General features: G+C 47.2%; 1 protein-coding gene across 6 annotated transcripts in view; it reads left to right on the top strand.

The window, feature by feature from the left end:
- The window catches only part of ARHGAP22 (Rho GTPase activating protein 22), a 168,064-nt gene that overhangs the window by 5,475 nt on the left and 136,974 nt on the right, over positions 1 to 25,615 (top strand). The window contains exon 2 of one of the 6 annotated variants that reach the window (XM_029932094.1): positions 15,782 to 15,810. The exons of the other annotated variants lie outside the window; for them this stretch is intronic. Within the exon in view, the coding sequence (XP_029787954.1) occupies positions 15,795 to 15,810 (16 nt within the window). The 5' untranslated portion in view covers positions 15,782 to 15,794. The remainder of the gene's footprint in view (positions 1 to 15,781; positions 15,811 to 25,615) is intronic. 6 annotated transcript variants of the gene reach the window in all.

Below are 25,615 nucleotides of genomic sequence, written 5' to 3'. Positions count from 1 at the left end.
TCACTTTGCCCAGAGTTCTGTCAGGTCAAGGATCTGCCATATACCAAGAAGCCGGACACCAGCCAGTACTCTGGTCTCTCATTTGGGGAGACCTGTCACCCAGCCGTAGGCACCGTGCTTGGTTCCACCCAAGCATTTGCTGGGGCGTGATCCTGCCCATTCTCACCACCTGCAGCCTCTTTGCTCCCCAGCTTCCCACACTGCTGCCCACTGGTCTGCCCGGTCCTGTCCCACAGATTGGTGGTTTCCCCCAGTTAGCTGACCCCACCCCCGTTACTCCCCACAGCAGGTCCAAATCATGGTGGGCAGAAAGATTATAACCTCTACCCACACTGAGCCAGAGAGTCCAGAAGGAAAGGGAAGGCTGCTTTGAGTCCAGTCATCCCTTTAAGACCCCAGCTTCTCAGCCCATAAGCTAACCTTCAAGACCAAGGCCAGGGAGCTGCTTGGACTGGCCATCCTCCACCACACCCCTCTCTGGTATCCTCCCAAATCTGGCTTTGCTCACTTGGTCTTTCTCTGGAACATCTCCTCTCCCTCCCTGATGAGGATGGCAGGAACATGAAACCACAAGAGCCCAGATTGAGAGGCAGAGTGTGCACTGGGAGAATAGGAGACTCAGAGGCAGGGGAACTGAAACCATAGGGAGGGAAGTGGTGGAGGAGGGACAGATGGACACCATGTCAGACTCTCTTTCATGGGCAGGCATGAGCTATTGAAAGTTGTAAGCCTCGGACTGTTTGAATCAGTTTATAGGACACCTGAAACATACAATATTATATGTCAACTATCCTTGCAGTTTAAATTAGAAAGAAAAATGGATCAGATCTGTGGTTCCTGGAGGTGAGGGCAGGGGAAGGGGGAGTTGGGGGGAAAGTGGTCAAAACGTACAAATTTCTGGCTATAAGATAAACAAGTAATGTAGCGGGATGGAATGTACAATGTGGTGACTGTAGTTAACACTGCTGAGGGATATATTTAGAAGGTAAGAGAGGAGATCCTAAGAATTATCATCATAAGAGATGATTTTCCCTTCTTTTTGAAGCTATATGAGATGGCGGATATTAACTAATGGCAGTAATTATTTCACAATAGATGTACATCAAATTGTTATGCTGTACCTTAAACCTACACAGTGCTGGGCTCCAATTATATCCCAATAAAACTGGAGAAAAAGAATTGCTTATAGGAAGAATGATGTGGCAGCAGGGTGTGAGGCCAGCTCTCACCCAGATTCCTACAAGGACATCCTTACTGGTCTTCCTGACCATGGAAGCCCGTCCATCTCACATTAAAACTGCAGCTGGAATGAGGCTCTTAGAGCCTAAATCTGATGGGGAGTGTCACTCGCTCAACAGATGCTGGTGGATTCCCGTGTCCGCACTCCATCTGACTCACCGCTACCCGTCACATCATCTCCCATGTTCCCTATTGCTGAGCACCAGCATTTCTGGCGTCCTTGCTACTCGGATGTGCCAGATGTTTGCATGTGCTCTACCTTCTCTCTGAAGTACCGTTCCATTCAACATCCACGTGACTCACACGCTGACCTCCTTCAGACTTTCACCCAAGTGTCATCTCCTTTCAAGGCTTTAACTGACCAGCTGCCTGTGTCCCAATAGGATAGGATATTCATTAACTGAGTCATGGGTCACCTGGCTATCACAGTGACTCAGAGATCCAGGCTGATAAAATAATTATCTCACGTGGGGTAGGTGGCCAGGCCGCGGGGTAAAGAGAGCAACTGAGCTCTAGAAAAGTCTCAGGCCAGCAATAAAATCCTTGGTCTGGAAGTCCTGCATGTTGCACTTATTGTCAACTCGTTGTCCAGGACCCATGAGGAGTCCAGGAAGTAGAGTACTACCACGTGCCGAGAAGGGCGGACGGGCAGTATTTGGCTACTGGCAGTAATGACTGCACGATTTGTAATGCACCCCGACATTCCTCTCCTTCCCTGCTTTATTTTTCTTCACATCATTTGTTATTATCTCATATGCTTGTGTATTTAACAGCATTACTGAGGGGTAGGTTACGTAGGATAAAATTCACCCATTCAAAGTATACAAGTCAATGATTTTTAGTATGTTTGTAGAATTGTACAACCATTCCATAACTGAATTCTGGGACATCTCTATCACCCAGAAAAGCTCCCTTGTGCACATGTACAAGTAATCCTTACTCCCGCCCCAGCCCAAGGAAACCATTGCTCTGCCTTTGGTCTTTATAAATTTGCCTTTTTGAGATACTTTATGGAAATGGAATTGTATATTATGTAGCCTTTTGCATGAGGATTCCTTCACTTAGCATAAGGTTTTTGAGATTCGTTCATGTTCTTCTTAGAACATGGATTGTTTCTTCTTAACTGAACGATACTTTGATTATATGGATGTACATTATGTTTACCCACCTACCAGTTGATTTATTATTTTATGGCCTAGCATATGGCCTATCATAAAGAAAGTTCCATATTACATGAAAATAATATATATCCTGCACCCATTATTACGGGTGTCCTATACAGGGCCATTAGGTCACATTGGCTGCTCATATCATCCTAGCCTTCTATATCATTGCTGATGTCCTGTCTTGTTCTCTCAGTTATTGAGGCTGGGACATGGAAATCTCCAAGTCTCGTTACTCGATTGTCTGCCGTCAGTGTTTGCCTCACGTATTCTGAGACTCTCCCGAGTGTGTCTAGACGTAAAATTGGTACAACTGCCTCTGGCCTTGATTGGGCAACCAGACCATGCCTGCACCTGTCTCTCGTTGCCCACCCCTCACACTCACTCACGGGGAGGAGGAAATGCAGGTTGTGAGTTTGCTCTAGCTGCCAGAACAAAATACCAAAGGTGAGAGGCTACAATGACAGAAACTTATTTTCTCCTAATTCTATAGGCTAGAAGTAATAGATCAAGGTGTTGGCGAGCTTAGCTCCCTCTGAGGCCTCTCTCCTTAGCTTGCACATGGCCATCTCCCTGTGGCTTCACATGCTCTTGCCTCACGTGTATCTGTGGCCTCATTTTTCTAACCAGTTATGTTGGATTAAGACCCAACCTAAGGACTTCATTTTAACTTAAACACCTCTTTAAAGACCCTGTGTCCAAATACAGTCACATTCTGAGGTGCTAGGGGTTAGGAATTCAACATATGAATTTGGAGCAGGGAGGGTGGATACAATTTAGCCCATAACATCCAGAAAGGGCCTTCTTTGTGTCCTGGGCTGCAAGCTGGCAGCCCTGAGGTACCTGTGCCCCCAGGAACAAGGAGGCTGGGGAGATGCTGGGCAGAACCACTGGCAAATGTCTAGACAGAAGCTCTGCTAGACTCACTGCCCACTGGGGAGCCAAGCGGAAGCCCACGCTTACCCACCCCCGGCGACAGAACCAAGTAGGGGCTGAGTCAGAGGCTTTCCTTAGGGAGCCATTTTCTTAAGATGATTTCTTTTTCAGCACATCTGGGAGAAGCGAATTGACCCTGGAAATGATTGCAAAATAGCAAACCGCAGAGATGGCTCACAGCCTTTCTGCACTCTGCAGCTCCTCCTCCCCTCCAGCCTCCTTCAATGCTGCCCAGCTTTGTGGAGGCAGAGCAGCCCCCCCCCCCCCCCCCCCCCCCGTTGGCCAGTTAAGGAAGCTAAGAGTCAAGAAGTTCCTTGACTTCCAAAGGCCCACAGCCAGCGAATGGCAGAGGCGGGACTCAGACCTGAGCTGAACCATCTCTTGTGCTCATTCCTGGCTGCACCTCTGCCTATAGGGACATTGACCACACCTTGGCCACAGCCATCAAATCCCCTGTCTGAATCTGGAACGTGCTCATCTGGCTCTCTGTACTGGGTTAGTGGTACAAACTGGCTTCTCTCAACATGTCGGATGGCTGGTAGTATTACCTGCCAGATAGAACCTAGAAATAAGGGGAAGAGAAAGCAGCATCCTGGTGACCTGGGAGGAAGGTGAAGATGAACATGGGTTGCCCATGGCTTTGACTTTCAGATAGCTGCCCTAAATGCCATCTAAGAATCAGGACATCCTGAAACCAGCCAGTGTTCTGGGCAAATGGGCAAACGGTCTTCCCTTCTCTACCCAGGTCTCTGCTCTCTCTCCTCTTAGCCCCATGTCATAATCCAGTGCCTGCTAACTTACCAGTACAACTTATCAACCCTCCTCCCACCTTGCTGCTGACATCATTTTCCCAGTTCAGAACAGATAAGAAGAGTCTTTAGAGAAAGCCAGGCATGGAGTAGATCCTAGGTCCACCACTTACTCTGTGGGCTTATTCAAGTTATATAATTTCTCCATTTGGGTTCCTCACTATAAAAGGGAGACCATTATAGGCCATATCACAGAACCTTTATAAGAATTAAACATCTAATTAAAAAAAAAAAGACAACCAACAGATTTCAAGGAAGGGCACAGGGTAATCCCTGAAAGACTAAGAATTCCTGCCCAGACAAACCACTGGATTCTATTGTTAATCTCTGGCTCTGAGCTGTTGCCTTTTGTAATTTTTTGAAAAGAAAGCAGAATGATCAGTTTGTGCCTGATGGGGACTCTGTGTAGGAGCACCAGGACTGTGTACTTTGAGCCTGGCGCCCTGTCTCATTTCTCCAGTATTCAGGGAATGCAAACCCAATACCAGCCAACTGAGGGTCCCACAGAAAGTGAGACTGTCGTCTGCTGATGAAAGCCAGCTGGGACCGTTCTCTCAAGGGTTCTCTAATGAAAGATTGGTAGTTCATTTGGTCACTCAGCACGCCATTGTTGTGCCAGCACTGTTCTAGGCACTGGGGATACAGCTGGCACCAAAACTGATAAAAATGCCTACTTCCCAGAGCTCATTCATCACTTGTTATAATCTAATGGAAGGATCTAAAGGAAGGTGCTCTTTGAAGTCTTCCATGTGGACCATGGGCCTCTGGGAGGTGAATCAGGATCTTCCAGGGACAGGAAGGTAGGAGGTGCAGTAGGAGTTGTTTGAAAAAGAATAGTCACTCTGCAGCAGCTGTGAAGTTTGACATGGAAAAAGCTTAGAAATTGTCACTCCCACCCATACAACAAGGAAGGATAGAAATGAACTTAAAATCAATGACTTTTCTTAGACCCATCAGAAAATTGAGGTCACAGGGCAAACTACCACCTCAAATCTAAAGACCCTAGGAATTCAGAAAATAACAGCCAAGATCAGTCTACCTGAAGCAGAAGCCACTAGAAGCATAATCTGGTATGAACACTGAAATGCTAAATTTGACTAACTGCTGGAGGCTGAGTGGATTCGCTTGAGAGTGAGAATCTCCTGGAAGCCCAGAATTAGCAGGGTGGGGGAGAAGGGCACACTTTCCTGAGTTTTACCTCCAGGAACTCCACCAGATCCTCAAGATGAAGAATCAAGAAAACTTCCTGTGTGTTTTGGACAGGGAAAGGGAAAAGTAACCACTTGGAAATATGACCAGAAGTTTCCCCATAAGAAAGTCCTGCCCTCCAAGTAAAACAACTTACCAGAGCCATAGCGACCTGGTGGAGAGGCAGTTCACCAACTGCAGCTTCCTCTAGACTTCTCTCTCACCTAGGGGGAGGGGGAGAGTGGGGGAGGCCTACTTAATAGTTCTGAGGGTCATAGCCCAGAGACCCAGGCCCACAAAAAGACTGATAATTAGACAAGATTATAAAGTGCTTCTCCTCCTCACACCTTCCCAACACATCAGGAGGGCTCGGGTATAACCGTGCATCACAAGTAGAAGAGCTGTAAGACACAGGATCTATTTAGGAAGGAGTTCTTAGGGAAACCCAAAGACAGTAGAGAAGAAAAATAAATTAAGGAAGCTAGAAAAACGGTGGCCTCTGGCACCTACAGATATGATAAACGTTAATCACAGCACAGCGCCCAGCCAAGGGAACATAAAACCTCAGACTAAGATCTATTTACTTCCGTTTCTATTGCCCAATATATTATATATAGCTTCCAACCAAAAATTAGAAAACATGCTAAAAACGCAAGAAAAAAAAAACATAGCCTGAAGAGAGAAACTAAGTATTAGAGGATTGCACATGTAAGGAGCTTGGAAGTCACCACTCTGTCCTAAGACCAGGTACCAGCTCAACAGATTGAAAAATCAACAACTCTTCTAGGATTTGTATGAGAAGGGAGGACGCGGGGCAAACCACTACCTCCAAGACTGGAGACAGATAGGCACGCACAGGGAGTCACCGTTACTACAGCAGAGATTCGCGCGTGGAAGTCTCTGTGGGAACCAGGGCAAGCGTGGCAAAACCTGCCATGTAACTGACAAACTGCCGGAGGCTCGGTGTGGATAACTGAGTGTTAAGAACTCCAGGGGGGACCCAATCATAGGAAAGTCCCACAATATCTTGAGATTTACCACCAAGGATTTGACCAGGTTCCTACAGTAAATATCAGCAGGAGGAGAAGAAAAGGAACCATTTTTTAAATACACCTGAGTGTTCTGTTCTTTTTTTCTTTTAAGTTCATTTATTGTTTTTGAAAGGGAGAGCACAAGTGGGGAAAGAACAGAGAGAGAGAGAGAGAGAGAGAGAGAACCCCAAGCAGGCTCCACGCCATCAGTGCAGGATCCAGTCTGGGGCTCAAACTCACAAACTGTGAGATCATAACCTGAGCCAGAACAAAGAGTCAAAACTCAACCCACTGAGCCCACCCAGGTGCCCCAGGAGAGTGCTCAGTTCTTCACAAGGCCTGACCTCAAGAGAAGCCAGTTAGTCAGAGCCCAATGTGATGTGTTATCAGAGCCTGACTGACCTAGAGGAAGTAAATACCCAACCCCAGGCAACTCTAGCCAATTATCAGACTCAGGTTCAGCCACGGCAGAGATTATAAGGTGGGGAATTTTGGGCACCTGGGTGATTCAATTGGTTAAGCATCAAACTTCGTGTCAGGTCATGATCTCAACATCCGTGGGTTCAAGCCCTGCGTCAGGCTCTATGCTGACAGCTCAGAGCCTGGAGCCTGTTTCGAATTCTGTGTTTCCCTCTCTCTCTGTGCCCCTCCCCCGCTCGCACTCTGTGTCTCTCTCAGAAATAAATAAACATTAAAATAAATAAGTAAAAAGCAAGGTGGGGGTGTAAAATAACTACGATGAGCATATTAAGGACTTTATGACTGTCCCATGAGTTATGTCCAGTGGCTCTGAGGTGGGGATCAGCATGAAGGAAGTTCACTGGACTAATACCTGTGGGGAGTCAGCAAGCAGGACTGAGCTGAGGGAGAGGCTGGATTGTGACATAGGTACGACAGGGTGTCAGTCAACCACGCACTCAGCTGACGCTGGGGTGGACCCTCAGGACTGTGCTCACCTGGGGCGAGAAGGCCAGGCCTTTATACCCACACTGACCAGCCTGCTAAGGGAGGTACCTTAGGTGGGAAATCTCTAGCAGCGGCAGAGGCTGAGGGCTGCCTGTCAGTCCTTGGAGCATCCGGGTTGCATAGTGGAGCCCGCTACAGGTCATCTCTAGATTCCCACTGCTACAAACTAGGCTGTGAATGCACTTCTCTCTACAAAGTAATGTATGTCCAAGACACATCCCCCAGGGGCTGATGTGCTGGGTCAGGGCTATGCCCTGTGCTACTCCCTGAGTCCTGTCACTGGGCCACAGCTGCCTCTGGAAGGTGGCATTCCTCTCTCCACTCAGACTCCCTGGGTTGATGGATTGGGAACACCAGTTCTGTCCCTCCCCTGTGGGACATGTGACAATTGTCCCCACGTCCTACCTGTACCAAAGAAAGTAATTCCAGGGGGCTGCATGGAGAATGAGGAGCATGTTGTGATGAATTCTTGTTGGTTATGAATATGCTTTAACTGATATTACTGAGTCCATGACTCAATGACTTCCAGAAGTCTTTATCCTTCCAGTTTGTGGACAGGGGTCACCATGAGGAATCAGATGTCTTGAAAGCAGATTTCTGGGCCTATGTGGTTTGGGGCCCCAGGGGTGGAGGGTGGAGCCAACAGAATAAGCAGTCAGCTGTATCACACAGGTGCCATCTGGCCATAGTCCTTGACCACAGAAATGGACGGAGCCCCCTGGTGTTATATACCTCAGCAGGCTGGGGTTGAGACAGCAGCTTAGCCCCTGGCTAGCTGGTGGCCTTGCACACATCATTTACTTCCTCTGGGCCTTCCTTTCCTCTTAAAGCAGGAATTAAAGCATCTTTGGAGGGTGATCTGTGTGAACCATAGTATCAGGGCTTGGTACAGTGTCCATGCTCAGCAAACGGTACCGGGAGGACGTGTTGCCTTGCTGTGGGGCTGGCTCTGAGACTGCATGTGTGCGTGGCTGGGACATGTATATACGCATGTATGAGTCATTCAGGGCCATCCTGAACAGAGAGCTCAGGCCAGATTCACATGCCCACTGCAAGCAGAAGTGGGCCTGCTGTCGGTCTCCCGCTGCCACCTCTGGCCATTGCCCCTTTCTTTGAATCTCAGAGTACTGTGTTCAAGCCTTTGTCTTGGGGTTGATTCCCCAGACAACACACAGTATAGGGCCAGGGCCCTGAGGCTAGACAGTATCTTTCTGCAAATGACAGACATGTCCTTCTCCCAGGCTGAGCCAGCCCAGGTCCAGATGGTAGAGCATGCCCTGCATGAAGCTTCCTGTACCTCTTCAGCCTTGTACACTGTCAGCAGGGCCCAAATGTCCACCCCACCAAGGGGTTTTTACAGTGTATGTGCAAAATTATAGATTTGGGATCTCGTAAGTCCCTTAGGATATTGGCAGAGATTGATATTCAAAATTGAAATTTGGACAGAGGAGAAAAATGCCATGGACACAGGCATGAACTGCTCCCCATTGCCCTGCCCTAGAACAGACCAGAGCCCCTGCACTGTGTTGGTACTTTGCTGTCTCCCAAACCCTGTCCCAGAATAGAATGTGACAGGCCCTGGCTTTGAGGGTTCACATCTAGAGGGAGGAAAACAGCCTTGGATATCTGTCTTACCCTCTCTGATTCTCTGACACTAACTGGGTATCAAACAATTCAATTCAATTCAATTCTGACACTAGCTGTCCAGAATTAGTGCAGCCCCCGCAGGCTAAGGACTCAGTCCCACAAAACTCCCCCCACTTCAGACACTAGTTGCAAATGGGTGTTCCAGGCACTTCTGTCCAACTTGACCATGAATTCAGAGATTCATGTGACCCCCTTCTCAGTTTTGGTAATTACTCAAATGGCTCACAGAACTCACGAAAACACTTGGCTTACTGTTACTGGTTTATTGTAAAGGGTACAATTCAGGGACAGCCCAATGGGAAGAGATGCATAAGCAAGGTATGGGGGGCGGGGGGAGGACACCAGGGGCTTCCATGTCCTCTCCAAGCATGCCACCATCCCAGCACCTCCAAGCCAGAAGCTCTGTGAGCTCTGTCATTCCAGGGGACTTCATGGAGATTTTATAACATAGGCATGATTGATCAAATCAAGCCATTGGTGACTGAGATCTACTTTGAACACTCCCCAGCAGCTACCATTTATTGAAAATGCACTTGTGTTAAGCTGCATCTATTTCTTCACAAGTCTTCATGATAGCCCTGAGGGCTGGGTATCATTCATCCCAAGGAAGATCTGAGAAGCTAAGACTTTGGGGGGAGGGGCGGCATCTGGATTCAAACCCAGCCTGTTTCTCACCAACACCCGGTCAGAACTCCTGGGCTGGAATCAAGACATAAGAAGTTCAGAATCAAGCAGACCTAGCTGGACAAGTCTGAGTTAGAACTAGGTGCAATTTGGGGGTGAGAGGGGTTAGCTGTTTCAGTGTAACAAACCATAAAACTCAGTAGCTTCAAAGAATAAGCAATTATTCTTGCTGATGAGTCAAGCTCTCCTGGGCTCTTAAAATCATCTGTGCTCAGGGACTGGTGAGTTCATGGTTAAGGATGATCTTGCTCACTTTTGTGATGGCTGCTGGTTGTCCACTAGGGCAAAATCTGGGTTGATGGGGCTGCATGTCTCTCATGGATATAGAGAGGGCTGAGGAATTGGGGAGATTTTTGCAGTCAATCTACCACTGGAGAGACAGGGCTACTTCTAAGTATCGGATGCTCACTTTCCTAGTCTCTCCTGAGGCTAGACTTCCTAGGGGTAAGCCAAGCATTTGGGGAATCACTTTCTGTTTCAGGTGACATACTGTGCATATATAAATCCTCTCCTTTGCTAGGACCCCGGGTGGCTGAGTGTGGTTAGGTGTAGAGCAGAGACCACCTCCTGGGAGCCTTGAAGCTGAGACACAATGAGAGCTTCTCTCCCCTGTCTGACCTGGGCCAGAAGGAAGGCCCAGCAAAGCCTTCCTGGGTGAGTGTGTGTACAAGGAGAGTCCCCTCCTTTGCAAGAAAGGGCAATGTAAGCAACATCTGGTCTAATTCTTGCTAGAATCAGCCATCTTTAAGCCAAAGAGAAGTTAAGAAAGCACTTCACAGTGGAAATGCAAAATAACAGCACTGGAAGGAACGGCCCTTAACTTGAGCATATTGCAAATGTCAAGTGTGTGTTTCTGAAGCCATTTCATGCATTGCAACATGCCCTGGGGGCAGTGTTGAGTTATGATTAGGATGTAAGTCCCAGAGACAGATGGACCTGGATTTAGATCTCAACCCCACCCTGACTCCCTGCAAGACCTCCGTTAGGCCAGGCCCCAGCCCTCAGCTCTACTGATGCTCATGAAGACAACCCGTGCTCCACAGTGTGTGCTCATAAATGTGATTTGATCATAACATATGCATCCCTGCTGTGAAGGTATAAGTCATGGGAAAGGAGCTCGTTTACAGGACTTCCTCTGTGTCATCTAACTTTCCCACAGCCCTGTTGTCCCTGTTTTACATACGAGGGAGCTGAGGCTCAGAGAACACAAGCCACTGGCCCGAGTTCCCAGAGCTACCCATTAGCATGGGGATGAATTTGAACTCAGGTCTCGTGGGACCTAAAGTCTAAGTAATCACCATGACCCGCAAGGCCTCCCTTGACTGACTCCTTCTAAAAGACCTCCAGTGACCAGCTACCAGAAGAGCATAATGGTCACAAGACATCATGTGCTTTGTATGGACATTTCTCCTACTCTTCTCTCAACACGAGGGCTCAGGTGTGGTTACCTGAGAATCAACCTTATTTTCAGGGAAGCAATGCTTGTTTTTTTTAAGTTTTTAATGTTTGTTTGTTAGTTTGTTTTGAGAAAGCGAGATAGAGAGAGAGAGAGAGAGAGAGAGAGCACACAAGCAGGGGAAGGACAGAGAGAGAGGGAGAGAGAGAATCCCAAGCAGGTTCTCCACTGTCAGTGCAGAGCCCGATGCAGGGCTCAATCTCTTGAACCATGAGATCATGACCTGAGCTGAAATCAAGAGTCAGACACTTAACCAACTGAGCCACCCAGGCATCCCAGGAAGCAACATTGTTATTAGGAGCCAGGCCTCCCATTAGGGTTAGAATGTGGTAGAATCCTTTCACCTTGGCCAAACTGTTCAACATCTTCTGTCTTAGAGACATGAGAACTTCTCTTTCTTGGAGCTGGCTCAAAATGGCTACCTTTCTCTCAGATCTGGAAGATGCCATTGATGTTATCCAATCCAGTTCCTGGTTTTCCACAAGAGAAAGGTCATCTGTAGAGGGAAAAGATCTCGACTGCATGGGACTCAGAACATTGGGATAGGGCCCAAAGTTCAGAGACCAGCTACTTAACATTGGTATTTTCCTGAGCTGTCCAAAGAGATGCACATAAATGTTCTTATTTAGTCCTCTCAACAGCCCTGGCTGGCTGGTATTCATGTCCCCAGTTTGAAGAAGAGGAAACAAAGGCATGGAAAGATGAACTCCTCTGTCCAGGACCAACCCCCTCACCGGTGGCCAACCTGGCACTGGAAGTCAAGTGTGACTGCAGAGGCTGATCCAAGAGGAGCAACTGGGAAATACACATGCCTTCCCCAAATCAGGGAATTTTCTTTCACACAGAGAATATACTCCAACCACTAGTCATTTCAGGAAGTGGTATTTTGTGATTGATTTGACTTCCTCTTAAGAAATGTGGGAGCAAATGAGTCACAGCCCCCCTCCAAGCCAGGTTCCTTTTTTCGGGGTGTGCTTCCAAAACATTCTTGCTGTGGTAGTTTCTGTGTCAACCCGGTCTCCCCCTCCCCCTGGAGATTGGACCTGGGCTCCTCTGAACCAGGAACTTGGTGATGCGTCCAGATTTCTTTAGCAGCAGGGCCACTTCTTTGCTCCAAAGAGTTCTCAAGGGATAGAGGTGTCCCCTGACCTGGACAACAAGGGACCTGGTGGGCTGTCTGTTGTTCAGTCCACTTTAGTGTGTTTGGGGCAGAAGTGATACACCCTCTTTCCATAACCAGTGCCTCCAAGGCTCCATTGCAGATTTGCCTTAGATGGCCCAATCATTCATTCGGCAAATAGTTATTAAGGTCTCTGGAGACACAAAGGTATGCAAGGGATGCTGCGGTTTCTGGAAGAACCTGGTAGGAAAGCTAAGACATGCTCACAAAGCTATATAAAAACTGCTACCACGCCGCCTTCCCTCACATTGCTTCACAGAGGCAGACGCCAGGCTCTTCTGACTAGAGCTCTGGGTGACCAGTTGGGGGAGATAGAGAGCAGCAAGCACTTGTAAAGCCCCTGAGCACAGAGGGGCCAAGATGGTCCATGGTAGGCTAGTTGGAGGCAGGAGGGGAAGGCAGAGCTCATAGGGGGAGGACCAAGCAGAACAGGAAGTCCCCAGAGGTGTCCAAGCTAGGTCCTCAGGCTTGTGATCCCTGATGGGGCCCACAGAAGCACATTTTGCAACTAGCTAGCTCTGGACCAGAGGCTTTTGCTCTTAGAAAGGGGGCTGATATGTTATTGACCAGAGTCAGTATATTCTGAGAATAAGCATCGTGCATGAGGAAGCGGCAGGGAGATGTGCCACCATGAGTGGTGAGGATCTTTCTTCCAAATCAGCACAGATCTCCACACTGGGCAGCAGCAGATGGTGTGGCAGAGGAGCCAGGCTCCTGGACACCAGGGCTAGAGTGTTTTCCAGGGCTGTCACAACATGTGACTTCATGATGGTGAGCACACATGTGTGTTAGGGGGAACCTGTGAGAATATGTTAGTCTGTACATGCACATGCACATATGGGCAGGAAGCGTGAGACTGTGCCTGAACGTGAGTGTGATCATGTGCCTGAGACAGAATGTGTGTGTGGGTGGGGGGGTGTGGGGTGTATAGGTAAGAGTGTGAATGTGTATCATGAGTGTGCATGCATGTATATGAGTTTATGTATGTGTGCGCCCATGTATGTATGTGAGTATACATGCATGCATATGAGTGTATGCATGTGTAGGAGGGTGTGCGTGCATGTGCATAAGTATATGCGTGTGTGTGCATGTGAGTGTTCATGCATGTGAGCATGTGTGAGGGCTAGCAGTTTCGTACGTCTGCCTCCCCCTCCCACTAGATTATAGGCTCCTAAAAGCAGTAGCCCCGCTTTTCCAGTTACTGTTTAGTAACTGCCATAAAGGAAGCCACATACCTACATTCTGTGGAGGGTCAAACATGCACCAAGCATATGCTTCCTGCTTTAACTCCTGATCTCATTTAATCTCCATCGCCATCCTGGGAGGTGGCAATTGCTGCCCACATTTTGCGGCCAAATGACTGAGGTACCAAGAGATGAAAGGGCTTATTCAATTCGCTCAGCCAGTGAATGGCGGGACCAGATTTTGATCCTGAAGCCCGGGTTCTGTCCGTGATACCCCACCACCTCCCATAACCCAGCAAACAGAAACCAAGAAAGAGAAAAGCTGATCAGATGATAGAAGCTCACCAGAGCATTGGGTCTGCAGAGGGCTCATGGGAGCTGTAAGCCGTTGGCACTGGGATTTGGTGCGTGCTGAACTGTAGCGGTGGCCCCCTGTATGCAGCAAGCATGGCGAGTGTACCCACCATCTCACTTCCTCTGAAATCACCTCCCCCTTCAGCTCCCACTTGTATTTACATCAAGAGACTGCCTGCTCAGTTACTCAGAGCTGTAAACAGAGAAGCCACATTTGGAAAGGCTTGAAATCACTGACCAAAACACAAGACTCACATGCCAGAGAGGTCAAAGTAAACTACAAGCTAGTGAGCAAACTCTTTTAATGGGCAGTATAAATAAGTGTGTTACCTGCATCAGTAAGAACATAGACTTCATCACAGCTGTCCCTGAGGGTATGTAATATTACGGGAATATTTGTTACCTCCTGGTATGAGAATACAGCTCTCTGGGCCAGAATCTTGGGAAAGAATGAGCCAGTAGTGCAGAGTCTTCACAGAGTTTATTGGGTTGTCCATACACAGCTGGTTCTTGTGCATCATGAGCCACAGAGTCGGATGCTTATACACACTCTGGTGTAACATGTCCTTATATAGTGTTTGGCAGTTTGCAAAGAGCTCCCACATACACAGCCTTCCCACCTTGTATTGCCCATTTGCAGTGGGGAGAAAAGAAATTATCATCTCCATTTGATGGATGAAGGAACAGGCACAGAAAAGTTAAGGGACTTGCTCAGAGTAATTCAGATCAAGGCTGGTGGAGCCAGGAGTCAGACTCAGTTCTCTTGCCCTTCATCCTCTTGGCTTCCCCCCATGAGAGCTGTTTTCACATGGTCACAGCAATTATTTCCATTTTTACCTCATTTGGAGCCTTAATCATCTCTTGCCTATATCATTCCAATCCTCCTGCTCAATTCTAAGCCTCCAGGACTCACAGCAGAGCTGCCATGCATCACTTGGGAGCCATGCTGTGGCGTGAGCTGGCCTCTGGGGTGGGAAGGTGGATGAGTCCAGAGGCTGTGGGTGGAGAGAAGGCGGGTTACTTCCCTCACAGAGGTAGAGAACAAAGTAGGTAGGGTACAGAGTAGGGAACCCTCCACTCTACCTGTCAACCAAGACACTTAGGACTAACTTTCATGTTGAAGCCAACGTCCACGACAAGGCATCTCCCTGTGCTTTGGCCAAAATAACCACTGTGCTGGGGCTAGATGCCCAGGTTACATGTTTGGGCTATTCTGGGCACCTTGAAATTCCATATAAACTTTAGAATCAGCTGGTCAATCTCTGCAAAAGAGTCATCTGGGATTGTATTAAACCTGTAGATTATTTTGGGGAGTATTGCCGTCTTAATGTTAAATCTTACAACTAGTGAGCATAGGATGTTTTTCCATTTATTTAGATCTTTTCAGCTAAATTCCTTCCAACAGTGTTTTCTAGTTTATTTATTTATTTTTAATTTTTTAAAATGTTTATTTACTATTGAGAGAGAGGAAGAGAGAATGTGAGTGGGGGAAGGGCAGAGAGAGGGAGACACAGAATCCAAAGCAGGCTCCAGGCTCTGAGCCATCAGCACAGAGCCCGACACGGGGCTCAGACCCACAAGCCATGAGATCATGACCTGAGCAGAAGTTGGACGCTTAACTGACTGTGTTTTCTAGTTCTCTGACAGTAAGTGTTGCACTTGTCTTACTAAATTTATCCCTGTATATTTTGTTCTATCTGATGCCATTGTGAATGGAATCATTTTCAGATTGTTCATAGCAAATGTGTAAAAATACAATTAGTTTCTGTATATTGATCTTATTACCCTTGCTGATTTCATTTATTAATTCAAATAGTTTTTTAGTAAATTCCTTAAAATTTCCTATGTGCAAGATATTGTCATCTGCAAACAGAAATAGTTTCACTTCTTCTTTCCTAATCTGGCTGCTTTTATTTCTTTTTCTTCCCTAACTGCCTTGACTAGAACCTCCAGAACAATGTGGACTAGAAGTGGTGAGAGCAGATATCCTTTTAAATATGTTGAAACTTGTTATGTGGTCCAGCATTTGGTCTGTCCTGAAATGTGTTCCATAGGCACTTGAGAAGAATGTGTGTTCTGCTTTTCTTGGGCAAAGTATTCTATAAATATCAGTTAGGTCTAGGTGGTTTGCAGTGTTGTCCAAGCCCTCTGTTTCCTTATTGCTGTTCTATCCACGACTGCAAGTGGATATTAGTTTCCAATTACTCTTATTGCGTAATTTCTCCCATGAGTTTATTTTTGCTTCCTGGACTTTGGTGTTCTGTTGTTAGGTGCATATATGTTTATAATTGTTACATCTTCTTGATGTATTGATTCTTTTATTAGCATATTTTGACAGTTTTCTTTTGTAATAATTTTTGCCTGGTGTATTTTGTCTGAACTTAGTACTCTACTCCAGCTCTCCTTTGGTTATTGTTTGTGCACCATATCTTTTTCAATCCTTTTACTTTCAACCTACTTGTGTCTTTGAATCTAAAGTACAGTAGTCCCTCCTTACCCATGATTTCAATTTCCCCAGAGTCAGTTACCTGTGGTCAACCATGGTCTGGAAACAGATGGTCCTCCTTCTGATGTGTCATCAGAAGGACAATAGTAACATTATGTCACATTGCCTGTGTCATTTCATCTCATTACAAAAGTATTTTATCATCTTACATCATCACAAGAAGAAAGGTAAATACAGTATAACAGGATATTTTGAGAGAGAGAGACCACATTCATATAACTTTCATTCTAGTATATATTTGCAATTGTTCTACTTACTATTAGTTGTAGTTATTCTCTTATTATGCCTAATTTATAACTTAAACTTTATCATAAGTATGTATGTATAGGAGAAAATCTAGTATATATAGGGTTTAGGACTATGTGGTTACAGGCATCCACTGGGGTTCTTGAAGCATATACCCCATGGATAAGAGGGGCTACTGTAAGTCTCTTTAGACAGCATCTGGTTGGTGACTTTTTAATCCATTCTTCCACTTCAGATGTTTAATTGGAGAGCTTAACCCATTAATATGTAATGTAATTACTGATAAAGAAGGATTTACTTTTTCCATTTTGTCACTTTTTTGTATGTCACATATTGTTTTTGATCCTCATATCTTTAGTACTGACTTCTTTTGTGTTAAATAGATATTTTCTAACATACTCTTTTAATTCTCTTGTTTATTTTACTGTGTATTTTTGGGTTATTTTGTTAGTGGTTACCTTGGGGGTTATATCTTAATTTATGACAATCTGGTTTGATTTACCAACTTAATATCAACAGTATACAAAACCTTTTCCTAGACATCTCTATTCCCACACACGTACTTATGTGTGTTACGTCTTAATACACTGTGTGCTTTATGCATTGTGTGCTCATCAACATAAGTTAATCGTTTTTTTATGCAGTAATTTTTAAATCAGATAAGAAAAAAAGAGAAATTACAAAGAAAAACACATGAATCTTGTCTTAAATATTTACCTATATAGTTTACTGGTATCCTTTACTTCTTCATGTGGATTTGAGTTACTATCTAGTATCCTTTCGTTTCAGCCTGAAGGACTCCCTGTAACATTTCTCATAGGGCAGTTCTACTAACAATTAGCTGTCTCAAGTTTTGTTTATTTGGGAATGTGTTCATTGCTCCTTCATTTTGGAAGAATAATTTCATCAGATACTGAACTCTTGGTTGACAGGGTTTTCTTTTCCAGCACTGAAAGCTAAATATATCACCCCACTGCAGGTTGAAGCAAGGTAGTGTGTGTATACCAGATAGTTAACAAAGGGCAGAGGTGTACATCCAGATAGGAGTTGGATTTTGAAACAGAGAAGGATGAAAAAAGTCAGAAGGAAAGAAGTATCTCTTGGAATGGGAAGACCACCCAGCTGTGCCTTCTGGGTGATCTGAGATTAACCCACAAGATCCTCACCCAGGACACATGACAACAGGCTGCAGAAGACTGCAGCCATGGTTTGGAAGGATAGTCTGTGGTTTCCAGGCCGAGACACACGATGATTAGCTTGGTGGCATAATTGGAGAAATAAGGAAGGAAATACTGTCTGTGAGAGAACAGACACAGGGGAGATGCACCATCTGTGCTGAGTCAGGAAGATTAGGAAGTGAGAGAGGAGAGGAAGGTGGAAACATGGACTGAAAGGCATGATAGGGGCATCAGCTAGAATTCTGTGAGATTCGAGTCAGTGAAAGGCAACCCAAACCAGCTACAGCCAGAAGAGGGAATTTATCAGAAATATATTGGAGATTTACAAACTCTTTTGAGAGCTGAAGAAGCAGGCTTGTGAAATGGACAAGAATGATGGTAGCTCCAAAGGGCCTAAAAGCAAGAAAGCACAAGGATTATCTTCTTGGGGGACAGTGTGGGCAAGACCCCCCTGCAGTACCTCCACCATGTTGGACAGCACCATCATCACAGCAGGACATTGTCACTGTCACCAGTACTGGGAAGTCCATTCTAACCACCTCTCAGACTTTTTTGTGATACTCAAGATTAGATAAAAAACCAGGCAGGGGCATTTGATGGGCTGAGCCTCCGTCACCTGGCCACATCTGACTGCCTGCAGGTTCACAGCAGATCTGTTCCTTACAGCTTCCAAAGAGGGAGATGGTCAGAGACTCCCCCACAATGGAAAAGGGCTAGATGTTCCGCAGCCCCAAAACAAGTTCCATTCCATCATTATGAAGGAGAGGAAGAAAAGGTGTAGTTTTGAGAGCAGGGGAGTCTTGGGTGGTTTTGCCAGCTTGGAGAAAAGAGCCAGTGAGGGAGAGAGGAATTCAAGACTCAAAAGGAGGGGAAATGTCTAGAACAGCAGATGGAGGTTCTGTGCCAGGGGGAGGGATTGGGCTGCCCAGAGGAGAGGAGCAGAGGGGCAGGGCTGGTTGTGCAGGGGAGAGATCTCACCTTGGGGAGAAGTATGAGTTGAAAGAGAAGGCATCTGGGAAATTTCCATTCTTTCCATCTGTCCCAAGCCCTGCCTTTCCACAACAAGCAGGTGTTTTCACAAGGGAGAGGACTTGTTTTCCAATAGTGTGAAACTGACCAAAGTGGTGAGTCACCATTTTCTAAAATCTGATGCTTTGGGGAGGGGAAAGCATTTCAGACCTGCTTTCCCGAGGGGCCCAAATGAGGACAGTTTATGCCATCTGGGCTTGGGCAGAATGATGCTTGGGCAAGCCATTGCGCTGTCACTGGCTTCCCGCCCCTCCATTTCAGGAAAAGGGTGACAGCTCTTTGGAACCTCAGTACATCATATTTCCAGGACTCAGAAACCCACTAGTGAGGTCACATTTCCCTCTTTCCTCTCAGCCTCTGCCACAAGCAGGAGCTCAGCAGAGGATCCTGCCTGGCCCAAGGTGTCAGGCCGGTGGGCAGGGGTCCTTCCTGCCCTGCCTGTAAGTGTCCTGGGGGACCCTACATACTCATAGCAAAGCTGTCCCACTGTTAGGTCCACACACTCTCTAATAGAATTTTCCCCTTCTAAGAAACCTGCAATGAGACTTTGCAGCTCAATAAAATCTCTATCTGAAAGCTGCCCCATTAAATGGGAGTCCAGAAGACAATTGGCTAAGTAAAGAGTCTTAAGTGAGCAGTATTTGTCTGAACCCAACATTTATAGGGACTTAAAAATGAAGGCTTTGAGTTCCATAGTACCACATGTGGTAGACATAGTTTAGCTGTTCAGAGCCCCCTTCGAGAAAGGACTCACTGCCCAGCCACAGGGCTGCAGGGAGTGGGAGAAGCTGATAGCCACTGGCTGTTAGCTCTTTAAGGGTCAGCCTCAGTTTCAAGCCAACTTCATGCTATTCTTGGGTGACCCCCAGCCAATGACTATGAAAAGCAGTGGTGGCCAAGGTCATGCTCTTTTTAAGAAGGTCCTCAGCCAGTGAACGTGGAAGGCAGCAGTACACAGGTCTGACCACCTGCACCCAAACCAGACTCCTCTGTTGGGCCCTCTACTTTGGAGCTCCCCGGAGTGCTCACAGAGACTGTCCAGTTTACGTGGTGCTCTGAAACTCCCTGCCCACCCTGCTCCTGAACAGGCATTAATTCCCAATAAAACTCTCATCTCAGCACCTGCCCTAGAGAACCCAGTTGGCACCCCTGCTCACTCCTCCATCCCACACAGCAGGCTCTCCCACCCTGGACATTAGCTGTTAGAAAGTTGAAGGCGATGTGTGACAAGTGCTACAATGGAGGTAGAACAGAAGGCTGTGGTGCCTGAACCGGCTCGGTACCCTCAGCTACCTCTGCCCCAACTCCAGAGCTACAAGACTCTAGACACTGTGCCCAAGGCTGCAAGTCACAACTGAGGGGCTTTCCAAGCCAAGCCTCCATGTTCTGGTCTCAATCCTCTTCTTCTGGCCTAATGTGTCTGGGTGGTTTTGTAATGCCCAGTCCTGGATTCTGCATCTTTGTCCTGATTTTCTGGCCAAATCCTAGGGCACCAAAGACCCAGAAGAGTAGAAGTCCAGGGCTCTAGACCCATTCTGAGGTTCTGAGCTATGTATGCAAGGGTGTGTCATACACTGCAGTGTGTGGACAAGACTGAAATTAAAAGCCAAGCTAAACATCTGAAGGAGGCATGGGGCCAAGGACAGAGACAGACACTGGGCCTAAGGCAACAGGACTGAGGCCAGGGACAGAGGGCCAGGCAAGAGGCCCTGCTCTCTGAGACAGAGCATCTTGAAGCACCCAAGTGTCCACAGGCTAACCAAGGATACGTTCAGAGTACCAGCAAGGCAGGGCCACCAAAGTGGCAGAAAAGTTCACTTTTGATGAATCCCACACAATCATGCAATTAAAAAATCTAGAAAGAATACTTTAAATTCAGCATACTGTTAAGTTTTGTTTATAGTTTATATTTAAATTATGGGTTATAATATTTAAATTATGGGTTAATTTTTAAATTATGGGTTAATTATAGGTAATAATTATGGGTAATTTAAATTTTATATATTTAAATTATGGGTAAGGTCTCCATCAGCCCTGGCAAGAGACCCTTTAGAAGGTTCTTGTGGTCTCAGGGATGGGTAATGAGGGAGATAGTAAAGGTGCTGAACTCTAACCATGGGGCTCTGAGCAAGGAGACACAGAAACAGGGTCCAAAAGGGTATTTCCAAGTGTGGTGGGCAAAGAAGGACAGCCAGAGGGTATATATGGTGGGAAGTTCAGCTGGAGTAACAAAGAGGACCAACTAGGTAATGACTCTCCCTCTCATAACCATCCAAGATATTTCCAGGTTGATGGTGGGTGCTTGGCCTCACTAGTCATTCAAAGAACACAGGGCTTCTCCCTTCTCCTGCATGGACTTCCAAGATGGCGCCAGAAAAGGGAGGAGCTGAGCCTGGAGGAGTGCTGTGGGGGAAGAGTCCCATGGGCCAGGACAAATCTGGCAAATCACATCTGCTCATAAACAATGGCCAGGACACCGTCACATGGAACCGCAAGGTGGTGGGAAATGGAGGGCATCTGGGCATGCCCATGATGGAGGGGAGAATGGATCTGGTGGAGAGCTGGCATTCTCTGCCCAGTGCAAGGAGTGGACGGCCAAGGAGCAGGGTGGGGCAACACAGAGCCAGCAGGGGAGGGAATGGCCAGAGGTGTGCTGGCAAATGCCTAACAACCTGCTGTCTGGAAGGAAAAAATGTTAAGTCCTGATTGATGGCGTTTACTGATTTTCTTGATGTAAATACTCCTACCACCACCAATTTCAAACTACCAGAATAATCACTGAACAAGGAATTGCCAAGAGAACTGAGGTAGCAGCTCAATATATAGATGAATTGAGTTCTTCGTAGAAACAGAAGCAACAGGGGATATATATATATTATATATATGTAGATTATATATAAATATAATATTTATATATATCATGTATATAATATATTATATTTATATATAACATAAAAATATAGATATAATATATTTATATGAGATACAAAATCAACCCTCACAATAATATTTTCACCATGCATATACAAAAGGTGCAAATAACCTTAAGAATGTAGATAATACTGAAATATAGTAAAATAACTAGGAAGTGAGGTGTGTTGAATGTGTATTCCCTTTGATTTTAATAGAATTTATTTCAATATTCAAAAAATTAAGTTTATAAAATTTAATTTCTAATGATGTCTGTGTTAAAATTGCCAAATTCCTAAAAACTTAGCTATCAGCTCTCATTGGCTTTTGCTACCGGCCAGCTGTTCCTGCGCCCCCCTGGGAAGGACAGGAGTGACGTGCCAGAGAGCTGGAGCATCAGCATGCTGGCAACAGGGAAAGAGAGCACTAGAAGCAGGAAGTCAGGGGATGCTGGTGCTGGTGATCGCAGCGCAGGTACCCCAGACTCTGCGACTGTGGTGTTTTCTCCTGTTCTCCCTCCAGCTTCTGGAACAGCGGAGCAGGGTTCTGCTATCTGTGTGACATCTTGGTGTAAAATAGAGAAAGGCTCACCCTCCTGCCAGTAGATCCCCCGGACGGTGCTAGAACACAGAGCTTTGCCAGCAGAGCCCAAACCCAGCCCTACTCCCCCCTCTACTGGACACCTTTGTACAGTGCACAGGCTATACAACAGTACCTGTGGCTCTGTGTGAAACGGAGTGGCCTCTCTGTGAGACTTGGGATAGAGTCCCCTTTCCGTTCTCTGACTGGGAGGTTGATTAGTGAAATGTATCCCTCTCTGGGAAGACTCCCTTGGGATGACAGTAGGCAAAGACTGCCTCTGGTGTCCCCAAGCTCACAGACATGCAGTTATCTCCTCAAGCGGTGGTTCTCAACCCTGATCATATGTTGGATCACTAGAGGAGCTTTTTCAACTCCCAGCGACCAGTGTACATGCCAGACTCTAAAGGGCCCAATGGTGGATGGGACCCAGATGTTAGTTTTCAAAGCCCCCCAACATGCAGCCAAGGTTGAGAACCACTGATGTGAAGCCATCTTGGCTCTTGCCAATGATGTTGGGTTGGATGACCACCTGACCGAGAGCTGTGCATCCCAGCGGATGCCTTTGGAGAGTTCTGCTTCCCAACCCTCTCCACTCACCCTCAGCACCTAGCCAAGTCTGGCCCCCAGCAGCATTAGGAGATGCTGAAATGATGCACGCCAGGAAACTGGGGAAGGGAAACCAAGGACCACTGCGGACAGGGGAAGGCAGTGGGCAAGGGGCCATCTCTCAGTCTCTACTTCTCCATGAGACCTGTATCTTTCCTCCTTGGTCTCAGCCTCCTGCCTGTAAGTGAGGGGACTGCTCTGTTCCTTCAAACAAAAGCTTACGTCACCATGTTCAGCAGATCTCCGTGCCCCATTCTTGTCCTCATCCCAACTTCCCTCCTTGAGGCCTCAGAGGGACCTGGAGGGCTCCCAGGGACTTTGTAAACGGCAAGAAGGAGGGGACACTAATGTCCCTTCTAGCTGGATCCCCTCATCCAGAAGAGTCCTAGGAATGTGGTCTGAGGGCAGAGAAAAGGAGAAGCTACTTTGTCCCCTGCCCCACTCCTGTCCCCCATTATTCTCAGGTACACAGTCAGACTAGCTCTTGCCCTGTTCCCAGCTTTACCTCTGGGTTTGAGCCCAGAGCCTCTGTGGTTTTGTCTGATTCCAGCACTGATCCCAGGAAAAGCAAGCGGGTGAGTCCAGCAGCTTAATGTCAGTGGGGGAAACAGCTGCACAGGAAAAGCACCCGCGGGTTGTTTCTTAACCAAAACAAATGTGAGTGGACCCAAACTAAATCTTCAGGGCATTTTCGTGCCTCTAGCTTGGAAGACATGGTCCAGGCTGCATTACTCACAAGGCTTCATGATTGCTCAAGACGTTGTCACTGGCCACGGGACCTCACCCTGTGACCCTGATGTCAACATGAGATTTTCCAGATCTGTATCCTCCCCACTCCTCCCCAGTGGCCTCTGTCCCAGCCTGACCCGGCCTCTACCTGGTATGAAAGGAAAAGGAGGGCAATACGGTCATTCAGAGATGTTTCTTGGATCTGTCCCCCAAGCCAGTATTCCTCATAGGGCTCATGGCCTGAGTCCAGCCTGAAGCTTAGGGCTAGGAGTGTAGGAGGGATGCTGGGTAGTCTGTGAGACACAGATAAGAGCCTGGGTAAGTGTTTGATGGCTCTTCTGGTGGTAAAATCAGGAGAGTTTTACAGGGGGACTTGCTCAGAATGTTCAGGCTGGTGTGGTCAAACTGTGGGAAAGTACACTCCAGAGAGAAGGAGCTGCTGGTGCAAAGTCCCAGGGGCACGCGGGGGCTGCATGTGCACGTGGCTGTGTGTAGTATCACCAGAAGATAGGTCACAGATGAGAGCATGGACAATACCATGAAAAGCCTTGAATATTATATCAAAATACTTATTCATCTCTTCTGAGAGATGGCTGAGGTCCAGAAAAAGTGACTTGTTGCTGAGTAAGACAGCTTTGGCTCCATGGACTCTGCTTTCTCCCTACAACCTGGCCTTTGGACCTCCCACATCCTGGTGAATCCTTGACCTCTCCCATCCTCCCCTCCTCTCTGTAGGCCAGACCTGTCCTCTCCAGTACGGATTGCTGCAGGGTCTCCTGGTAGACCCCTAGCCTCCAGAACTTCTTCCCATCCAAGTGCCAGAGTTGATTCCACATTAATGCGACATTTGGGGTTCAATAGACATGGGGGCACTCTGAGGATCAGGGAGGGAACATGGCCGTTCAAAGCAGAGAGGTCATCATTCAAACCCCTCAGCTTCAACTGTTAACAAGGACTCAGGCTCAAAAAACAAAACAAAAAAACCCCAACCCCAGGCACAAATGCCTAACCTGGCACATTTGGTTGGAGGGGGTGGGGCACAAAGGCTGGTTCTCACCATCCAACAAGTTCATTGAAGGCTCTCAAGCCAAAAACTGCTCACAGGTACTGGTTGGAATTTGGGAATTTAGAGAGACTGGCATCACAGAAAACCATCAGCTGTAGACACTCAGCCCTGGATTCAGATTCCCATCCTGACAGTATTGTATGACTTTGGGCAAGTTGCTTAACATTTATGTGCCTTGTTTTCTTTATCTGCAAACCCATGACAATAGCACCTGCCTTGGAGAATTTGAGAATTATGTGACATATTGAATGCAAAGCACCAGCCTAATGCCAGACACATAGTAAGGACGTAATAAATGATAGCTGTTAGTGTGATCGCATTTCTTGGACAATTTTTAGGCTCTTGAGGCTGAAATCCCCGAAGCCCCGCTATGCATTCTTTATTGTTATGTTAGTATTAAACAGAAACATGACAACTAGCAGATTCACTACTCAGTGAACAGTTTTTGAGATCCTACTAAGCGCGGGCCCTGAACTTTGTGTGCATTCTGACTCCTCTCACCGTATTAAGGCAGCAGAAACATCCCTAACAGGCATCCCTCTGCCTGCCAGGCTCATCCCCTAAGGATCTGAACACCGCCCAGGCTGCAAGCTCCTTCTAAGATACCTGTCTTTCACCATTGAACCTTGAGCTCATAAACCACCTCCTGGACCCTCCTGGCAGGAGACATCAGGCGAAGCAGGTCCCATTAGACGGGCCTCCCCCCTCTCCCAGGGCGCTCTCCCCGGGGACCTTGGCAGGACCGGCGGGCCTCCCCGTGTATTCGCGGCCGCCGTCTCCTCCGCCAGCGGCGCGTTGGACTGGCCCTCCCCGCGCGGTGGGCGGATCCGTCGGGAGCCGTCCGACCCGCCCCGCGGCTTGGCTGCGCCCCCTCGGCTCGCGGACGCGCCCCGCCCGTCCGCCCGCCCGCGGGGAGCCCGGCCCCA

The sequence above is a fragment of the Suricata suricatta genome, chromosome 2, assembly GCF_006229205.1.
Source record: "Suricata suricatta isolate VVHF042 chromosome 2, meerkat_22Aug2017_6uvM2_HiC, whole genome shotgun sequence".
NCBI classification, from domain to species: Eukaryota; Metazoa; Chordata; class Mammalia; order Carnivora; family Herpestidae; genus Suricata; species Suricata suricatta.
This window is presented reverse-complemented; position numbering and strand designations above follow the sequence as displayed.